At 37.9% G+C, this 10,248-nt stretch overlaps 1 protein-coding gene across 1 annotated transcript; it reads right to left on the reverse strand.

Moving 5' to 3' along the window:
* Nucleotides 1–157: 157 nt before the first annotated feature.
* Nucleotides 158–8,944, reverse strand: LOC139947652 (synaptojanin-2-binding protein-like). The gene is made up of 4 exons (XM_071945613.1): nt 8,725–8,944; nt 6,910–7,046; nt 4,254–4,367; nt 158–3,126 (listed from the first exon to the last, which is right to left on the reverse strand). The coding sequence occupies exons 1-4, from the start codon at nt 8,783–8,785 to the stop codon at nt 2,989–2,991; spliced, it is 450 nt and encodes a 149-aa protein (XP_071801714.1). The 5' UTR covers nt 8,786–8,944; the 3' UTR covers nt 158–2,988.
* Between the last annotated feature and the right edge of the window lie 1,304 nt (nt 8,945–10,248).

Raw genomic sequence — 10,248 nt, forward strand, 5'->3', positions numbered from 1 at the left:
ATTTAACTGCCTTACAAACGGTTTAACACTGAAGATACATGTATATGTATTTCTATATAGTTTAGCCTTCCCTTATGAACATTCTAACAGCAGTTTGACTTAACTTACATGTGTACATGTCAATGTATACACATACAATAAATTGGTTTTATACATATTGTTTTTAAATTTAATTTACATTTAAAAGTCTTTAACTGCAGTGGACACTATTGGTAATTACTCAAAATAATTATCAGCATAAAACTTCACTTCGTAACAAGTGATAGTATAAAACATCGTGAGAAACGGCTCCCTCTGAAGTGACTTAGTTTTCGAGAAAGAAGTAAATTCCATGAATTTGATTTCGAGACCTCAGATTTAGAATTTGAGGTCTTGAAATCAAGCATCTGAAAGCACACAACTTTGTGTGACAAGGGTGTTTTTTTTTTACTTTCTTAGTTATCTCGCAACTCCGATGACCAATCGAGCTCATTTTTTCACAGGTTTGTTATTTTATGCAAATGTTGAGATACACCAATAGTGTCCAGTGTCTTTAACTGAAAGCAACTGAATAGTGTCCGTTACAAATCTCAAATTATGAATCTTAACTGATAATTCCAAAACACACTCACACAATATTTACGAACAAGAACTTGTACATGAAAACATGAGGATCAAATCAACCCTGAAGTCAATTGCAAAATTTCGGTTGGTAAGCAGTTTACGACAGCTATTTCTTTCTTTCTGTTTCACTATGAAGCATACATCTATTGGGTGAAGTCTTTTTATTTCACAGTAATTTCAAACACCAAAGTTTAGACATGTTCATTTCCTCTGAAAATTACTTGGAATTCACAATTTCAAGGTCAGTGGGAAATGTTCTTGTGGTAAAGTTCCAAGTGAACCTCCTTGAAATGTTGCTAAAGAACATCATTCATAACAACTTATGTCGTCTCAAGGAATTGTAAGGATAGTGGTGAGGTCGAGCATGTCGAGTATAGACCATTGACAGAAAGGAACTGAACACTTCCGTTATCAAAAGGCCCCTGGCCAACAACGAGAAAATTATATTGCTTTTTATATTCTTTCTTAAAAAAGAAGTAGTATCAACAGAAACAAGGATAACAAGAATGGCGAATATTGATTGTACGTCACATGAAGTTGAGTACTAACACTATCCAACCTGGGGTTGATTTCACACAAAAAGATTCATCTGAAGATAAGTCGTCACTGTCAATATTACCAAAGTGAATTATTTTGTGACATCACACTTTGGTGGGCAATTAAGATTGATTTACACTTAAAATGGATTGCAACTCTTTGTGAAACCAATCCCTGAATACTGAAGCCAGAATAACTGCTTAACCCAACAAATATAATTAAAAAAATTAAAACAAACAACTGTTTAGACAAATGTATTTAGTGTATAATTCTGGTGGTTTGATGGTTCTTCAACCCCAATAAAAGCCTGGTTCCTACTTCATTTGAATGCAGGGTGAATTTTGATGTCACATATCTACATTCAAAACAAATATTTCGCTGGAGTTAAAGTGCATTTAAACTTAAACAAATGGTTAGTTCTGAGTTTATGACATCAATGTTTTGCTTGAACCAGGCTTTACCTTTCAACTTATTTCTATGGGTCTGGGTGTTTGATTAGCTCCAACCTAAACAAGTAAGTCACAACAATTAAGTAATTGAATAGCTCACCTATCTTAACCCAAACATGTTTTTTTTTAGTATGTCAACTTCTCCTTAAACTTGTTTCAAAAAACAGCAGTGCAAAATTTGAATCATTCAAAAATGGAAAAAAAGGAATTTAACATCAACAATAATTTATATTTGTCTGATTTAGAATCATTTATAGAAGATTTCTTAAAACATTCATCTACACATAAAGTATACATTCAAACTATCAGGAAATCTTCAAATGAACACACACAAAACTGGAGTACAAAGAGTATTCTTGGTGATGTTCACTTTTATCCCAAATGCAGTCAAATATCTTCTATCTACAAAACAATTTCTTACAGACAAACAAAAACGCCCCCATTCCAGGGTGTTTTTCCAGTGCATGAATGCTTAGTTTAGAAATTGGCAAGTACAATGCACAACTTTTGCACGCTTGGCTTTATGACGAATGGCCAGAATCTCCCAAGTTTTTATTACTGCGCCACAGTTTGCATTGCAATAGGCCTTGGCAGGCCTGCAATTTCATCTGTGACAGGGCAAGATGGCCACGTTCCTTTTTGCAAAAGGAATGAGAAACCATGATGGGCAGCAAGGCCGAGACCAGGGGCAACAGAGACCGTGGCCTCGAGGGCATGCATGCAATTACAGGCCTGATGCCTTCGTACAGCCACCTTAGTTTCCCTCCTGTTCAAACCAATGTCCCCTAACCAAGAATGAAAGGAAAATAGTCAGGTCCCTTTCAGGCATAATGAAAATCAGTAGCCATGGTCAATGTTGACAGGGGACAAGAAAAGATGGTGGGCGAAAAGATAAAGTCTGGATCCTACGGCTACAGCTACAGCTATGACTGTTGCAAACAGCTGTCCTATGCTTCAAAGCATGATGGCTCGGCGATCCAGTCGCCACCAAATCATACATGTGCTTAGACTGATTAAACCTCATTCCCAGGAGTGATCAATTTCACTTTTTTTTTCCAGCATGCTCATAAACCCCTTGTAATGGTTAACCAAATTAAAGGTGCAAATGTATATGTAACAAACCTTTTAACTAAACATGTGGTTGGTGTGTTCTACGGGCGTGCTCAAGTATGGCGGCCCGCAATTTAATGTAATTTTGTTGTTTAACTCTCCATTTTTGTGGAGCATATTATAAATGTATACATAATGCTTCCATAACAAATATTTTCTTTTCACAGAGAGAGGTTGGATTCACATAGAGTAGATACAAGATATTCGACTGCACATTCTGATCCTTCTGAAGAAATAATCACAAAAAATGAGATGGATTCCGATTTCGATAAGGTCCAACCGACGCGCCTCAGTGCTTACGATGCTTGACTATGAAATATATTACCCCTACAGCGGCCACTCCGATGCTAGCGAGGGCTACCCACTTCCGATATGAGCTGCTGGGGGCATTGGCTTCCTTGGCTTTGACAGATCTTTCATATCTTTCCTGTTGGAAGAACAAACCAGATAAAATATTAGCTCTTACTCTTCAGTCCCTTGATCGGCAGAATCAATGGTCAAGACAAAACACTAGTCATGTATGCTCAATACTTCTGAGTTCCAAAGAAATACAATACGATATGCATTAGCCTTTGTGTTAGATTGTGACTACATACTACATGTAGCTGGCAACAGACTTTAACATTTCTATTGCTGAAGACACTCTGAGCATGATGTGCCAAGGAATTTTTAATATACTTGGCAAGTCAGCTGGCACTTAATTACATTACATTTTCAATTCTCTCTTGTTGCATTGCCATCTCAAGGCCAGGAAATGTGTCTTTATTAATTGCAATCATTGCTGTTTTGAGTTTGTTTTCTTTCCAGTAAAAGCGCATGCAACACTAAAACAAACAAAACCACCTTCCCCCAACTAGTCAAACCCATACACCCCCCCCCCCCCTCCATCCATCCGTCAGTCTCTTAGTATTGTCCTAAGCACCTTGTTGTACAACCAGCGTGACTGCCTTCCACGCACACACAAAATCAAATTGACCTTCCCCCTCAGGCCAGACAAATCCCACACCCCCCCCCTTTAACCCCTCTCCATCTTTTCAAACATCTTAAGAGAAATGGCGCTTACGAGACAGGGAATTCTGTGATCACGGTAAGCATATTTCAAGGTTAGCGGTGATTTTTGGCTTGTATGTGTGCGTACTCCACATTACTAGGCATTCTAAACTTACAAGGTTAGCGCAGAAATTCGTGTGGAGAATGGTGATCGTAAGCGCAGAATTCAACGATAAGCAGAGCCATGAAATTGGGCCCAGTAGTCACTTACCCTTAGTAAGTCCTCAGCACCGTATTTTTCAACCAGCGTAACAGCCTCCCCCACAACCACAAATTCAAATTGACCTTCCCCTCTGACCGGACAAATCCCATACCCCCCCCAAAAAAAAACCCTCCCTGTCTTAAGAAACATACAGTATTAACTTACCCTTAGTAAGTCCTCAGCACCATGTTGTACAACCAGCGTGACTGCCTCCCCCACACCCACAAATTCAATTTGACCTTCCCCCTCTGACCAGACAAATCCCACACAACCCCAAACCCCTCTTAAGAAACACAACTTACCCTTAGTAAGTCCTCAGCACCATGTTGTACAACCAGCGTGACTGCCTCCCCCGCACTCACAAATTCATTGACTGCATCCTGGTGAGGTACATTCCGTACATCCTTGTCATTTATCTGCAGGAAGAGCAAGGGGGTAGAGATAGCCTTCAATGTGACATACAACAAGGGTCACACTCAGGGAAAGGTCAATTTGCAATTACCGCACGTTGGCCACTAACAACTAAACTTAGACTTGCCGGCATCTATTTTTACCATGAGTTTGATCATCAAAGTTTATCCCGTGTTTCCCTTTTGGGGAGCAAGAATGTAGTTTGTGGAAAAGTGTCAGGAACGGCTACTGTACTGAATGTGTACTTTTCACTGAAAAGTATGCTCTTAAACTTTGCTTTGATCTGTAGTTAATTCATGAAAATTCACACTTTGAAATCACACATCAATCCACTCTCTGGAGATACATGTAGGAAACAGTTAAATGCGTGTTCCTGTACGTCAACAATTAAATTACTTATTTAAGGTCAGTTACAGATGTGATGTAATGCAATTGTACATGTACATACATATGTACATACATGTATTGCAAGTGCTGCATACAGGTCTGCTTGTCTCACACTGTGCACAAGAAAATAAATCCTTAATATATTTTAAAACCAAAGCTACTATTAAAAGAAAATAATTTTTTTGTTTGCCATTCATTTATATGTATACCTTGCAGAATTAACTAACTGTATAGGCCTATTATCTATATACATGAAAATTCTTATGATTTTTGGGGTTGAACAAAGAATTGACTAGAGTGGGATTCGAATGAACGACCTCCAGATTAACGTACTGGCGCTTTACCAACTGAGCTATCTAGCCCTATATTGGCGGTGTCCCTATTTTGTCAATATCTTTGTTTGGAAAAATACAATATACATGTACACTACAGTACGTATGCATTCGGGTACAACTGTATACAGTAACACCTGTACGTGAACCTAAAAACAATCCATCATGTACATGTACAATAATACACCGATCAAGTTACTAGGTGTATTTACATTTTTCAAATCGACTGAATCAATGTATAATTTTATAAAGTAGGTCACGGTAGGTGTGTTATACTTAATGGCCGTGTTTATTGCTGCCCTTAACTTTTTCAGTGACTTATTACTATTAGCGGGCAGGATCAGATAGTTTGTCATTTCACTGTTCCGTCAGCTTTTCACCAGTCTATTAAATTAGGGTCCATGCTTTTCGACACTGAACTAGCCACTAGCCACCTGCCGTCGGTTTCACCAAACTCTTCCTTACATAGGATTGATCTTAGGACTAAGGACGAGTTCAGTTCCACATCCATAGACATTAGGACGCATTGAAACCCATCCTAAGTTAGGACGGGTTACTTGTCCTAACTCGAGAAAGAATTTTGACTGGGTGATTTTTTAACTATTTATAGCCAGTGGACCAGTGTTAAGGGAAAATGCTGAATGAATCCTTGAAACTGAAGACTGTGGACAGGGTGGATTCAGAAGGATTTTGACACCTCCCTAGGAGGGTTCCCAGGACAAGTGCATTTCTTGAAGTTAAAATAAAACATATTTCATGTCACTCTATGGAGCAACCGACTGGGAAAGCTGTCTACATGAAACATGCCTTCACAAATTTTGTTGATGACAGTTTAATTTTGGCTGCTTGATCTTGCCTGGTTGAACATAATTCCTGTAATAAGGAAGCTTCCTGTCAGCCGATTATCATGAGACTCGCAAACTCCAGACCAAAAATATGATCACATTGACCTCAGTTTAAAAGGTTTGCAGTGGAGGTGGGGGCACTGCTGTATGAGTACGCGTACGTTACCTGCTACTGTGTAAAGTTTTCAGAATCGATATGGTAACTCTAACTCAAGGTCATCATGAATAGGAGAAGGGCAAGGGTCAACTATTGAAATGCAGTCTGCACTGTACAATACACACTTTTTGTGCCCATGGCCTTTTTGTATATATGTAAGCTAGCTTAGCAACAGTAGGCTACAGATGAAATAACATTATTCTTAGAAACTATATGTACTGTACCATGTAGTGTGATAAATTTAATAAAAAATATTGGTAATGTGTTTTTGTTAAATGAATTGTGAAAACTTAAAATGTCATACAGTGCGAAACCGTAGATAGTACGTAGTGCCTCCGATCATTCATAACTTCAACGTGGTTTTGCCCGAGTTTGATAGATTCAATGCGGCCTCTGTGCAATGCACTGATAAACTAACCATGCCAATCTTATCCGCATCAAAGGATTTATTTACATTGTGTTAATATTACATAATGTTGAAGAGTTGAGACTGCTCTTAACCTGCCATAGTAATGTACATTCTGATTTAGTCGACTCCATTCATTGTTGATCACTGACAAACTTGTTGGGCTAAATTCTAAACTTCAGTGTAAAATTTGACAGGTTTAACATTCTACTGACCAATATGTAGGCCCCCAAAGAGAAATCTGCATGTGTACTGAAACTTCCTATAGCCTTGTTTGTTTGACATTATGTCATGCAGACATACACAGGTTTGGGCATTACCCAAACTGCTTATAAAAACCTGTCAATAACTGTAAATTGGACCAATATGTATAACAACAACAAGACGAAGCTAGACCCCATTTCCTAATCAGTACTGTACCTCTAGAATCTTATCTCCTTTCTGTAGGCTGCCATCTTTAGCTGCTGCTCCGTCATCTCTAATCTTAGTGACAAAGATCCCAGAATCACGGGGTACATGTGGCTGGTCACGACCTCCTTTGATGTTGAAACCCAGACCTGTAAAAGATTTATATTAAAAGATTTGTAACTCAGCTCTGCAATTGTGCACATTGAAGTTTTTAGTGAACCACTTTCAACACGTAGAACAGGTGTCGCCAATGCTTTTTTGCTGAATCGTGCAATTTGTGTGTTTGCTGCTTGATGATTCAGGGGCAGATACATGTGTCATATTAGTTTGGGAGTCAGTGCAGTTTTCATGTAATATCTTTAAGGTAGTCATTAGACCTTGTGAATTATAGAGACAAGGTAGTTTTATTTTTTTTTATAATAGTAAAAGCCAACCCTATTAGGTAATTGTACAGGTTTGTACAGCTGACACATTTCAAAGGGCACTATTTCAATCACATGGGGCCTTCTGGTATTGTGTTCATAGCATCATTGCATGCAGACAGACAGTATTGAGTTTTTATGCATTATATATTTCTATAAAATGAAATCAGCTTTCCCTAGTAGCTGTATTCTTGATTATTATGTCAGTTGACAGTTTTAATTTTGTTGAGAGGCTTGTGCCTACATTACTGTAACTAAGAATAGATTAGAACTCCAATTTTAATAAAAAGCTGAGGTGAACATACTTCAATCTTTGGCCTTCGTTTTAACTTAAACTGAATAAAGGTATACCAAGCAAAAAGGAATATCCTGTACAAACAAAGTTAAAAACTAAGCAATTCCTGCAATTGCTTGCAAGTCCCTCCTTTATCATGTAGACAGTAGACGGGAATGACATTGTAGGCTAAATGTTGTAATTTAAGTTGTAGTTTAGACACTTCTTGGTTTATTACGAAGGAACAACTTCCAGGCGCCCTCAGCAGCCAAGACTAAAACAGTCAAAAACGGACCCTGAAATAGTTTTGTTTTCTTGATTTTGACACTTTACCTGTGCCTAGCCAAAGGGATCTCTCTCTTTAGCAATCTTTCCACAATGTTGATGCAATGACCAGATGAGGATATGATGATTGATGAGGATATAATTTTATATAAAAGGAAGATGAAGTGGTGGCCGGATGCAGAATGATTGTTAATGTTAGCTGTTCGGGGTTACGAAATAATACTTATAGGAATAGTGCAGTGGCAGTATATCAAACAATAAACAAAAATAATATCTTTTATTTTAATTAATGAAAAAGAATAAATGAAAAAGTGTTGGATCCCACACACTACCTGCTACACTACTCTACACGGAAAAGTTTGCGTATGGCGCCACCACTTTTTCATTCGATATGAAATAATTATAGTGTCTAATTTACCTCAATGAGATATCCCTTTTTGTAAAAAAGGGTGAAAAAGTGGTGGCGCCATACGGAAAGTTATCCCTCTGCACACGCATTGTGATTTACATTCATTTGATTGATTCAATTTTTAATGTCAAGTTCAAGTGACAAGACATTACCATCCACATAGTTTTACACCAAATGCATAGTACTCATTTCATATTTCATTCATATTCCTTTTTAAGGCTTAGTTTGTGCATTCAATATTCCTCAGTAAACGGTTCACCTCTGAAAAAGGAAAGATACAAAGTGGCTGTACTAGACTCTTGTCACACTGTACGCAAGAACAACTGCACTACACACACCAAGTCATGTATGACTACACATTTTTGTGAATACTTTACACATACATTTAATACACAAACCAAAAACTGCAAATTTCAGAAAAGACAAAAAATACAAACCTGTTGTTCCTCTCTCCAACTCAATCCTTTCCTCCACCAGATCCAACTGTGCTTCCTCCATGCTTACCTAAGTTTATTGATAATGATTAAAAGTACTTGAAATGGCTCAGATTTGCTGGTTGAAAGCTATTTCTGAGCGGTTCGCACAAGCCGGCTTCGAAGGTTCCTAGATCATTTAGACGTCAGCTAGCTCTACGCCGATAGTGAAAGATAGATAGGAATGCATGCAGCGAGTACACGTACATCCCGTGTGTCCCGTGCTAAAAGATGATGTACCAAAAATGTACGCCAATAAAATGATAGCGCCCTCTTTAGTTGAAAAGGCCTGTATTTTAATTATAAGGCCGTGTCCGAAACGGCGACTTCGGCTACAGCTACGGTTAGATCGCCCGCGTCTGCCTATTCTTCAACACTGGTAGACGCGCTGATCTAGACGTAGCTGTAGCCGAAGTCGTCGTTTCGGACATGGCCTTAGTTTGTAAAACGAAATGTTATAAAAATGGAGGTCACTGAAAAGGGTCATTTTCTTGCGTCATGAAGGTCAACTAACACTAACCAAAGTGGCGGAAGTTTCAGTCCAAATTGAAAAAAAGAAGAGCTTGCAAGTTCAGAGACAGTTCAGCCAGTCTGACTAATTTTCTCAAGTTCAACCTTGGAGGAACACCACCTCCTCCATCCCCTGTCAAAATTTCAATGTTTTTATTAGAACCACAGGTCATCACTTCAAAAAGGTGGCTAGGGTTCATCATTCGAGACAGAAATTATTTCCAACCGATCCTTTTTCATTTGTATAGCTCTTTATTTATTTTACAAAATAACACCACTTAAATGTATATGTGATACAGAACATCAACCATGAAGAAATGAACCATAAAAGTACAACTCTGTCATGCATATTGTAATTCATCTTGTTATAAATATTTAAAATTTCAAGTTAAAAAATAGATATGTTCTTTACGGATAAATTTACATAGTGAAGCAAATTATTACATACAAATAAGACAACCAGACTGCTCAATATTACTATTAATATTGTTCTAAGGAAATCACAAAATAATATACAAGTTACCAGCCCACATTAAACCAAGTTTACATTGTTTCAACTAGTGCTTCAGACAATCTTTGCTTAGCAAAACAATTTGTTACACATAAACAGCTTTATGATATCGAGCCCAGGTAAGGTGTTTTGCACGATATTATACCAAGGGAGACTTTAGGGGACAAAAGGTAGCAACAGACTTTCCATCTAAAGCTATTGTGCCCAGAAAGGAATGAAGGAAAGGAATGAAGGAAAGGAATGAAGAAAGGACTTATACCAGGTAAGTCTGCTGCCACCCAGAGTTCAAAGTTCTTTAATATAAATGATGAGATGCTTTCAGACAAACTTAACTACAGAATGAGGAAAACAAATTATAATGCAGAAGTTGAGAAAATCTAATTGTGACCTGCAAGTCACATTTTGTTCCTCCTCTGAAATTTTCCCAATGAATTTTATGACATTTTCACTGGTTGGTATTGTGTGTT

Source organism: Asterias amurensis, chromosome 1 (genome assembly GCF_032118995.1).
Source record: "Asterias amurensis chromosome 1, ASM3211899v1".
NCBI classification, from domain to species: domain Eukaryota; kingdom Metazoa; phylum Echinodermata; class Asteroidea; order Forcipulatida; family Asteriidae; genus Asterias; species Asterias amurensis.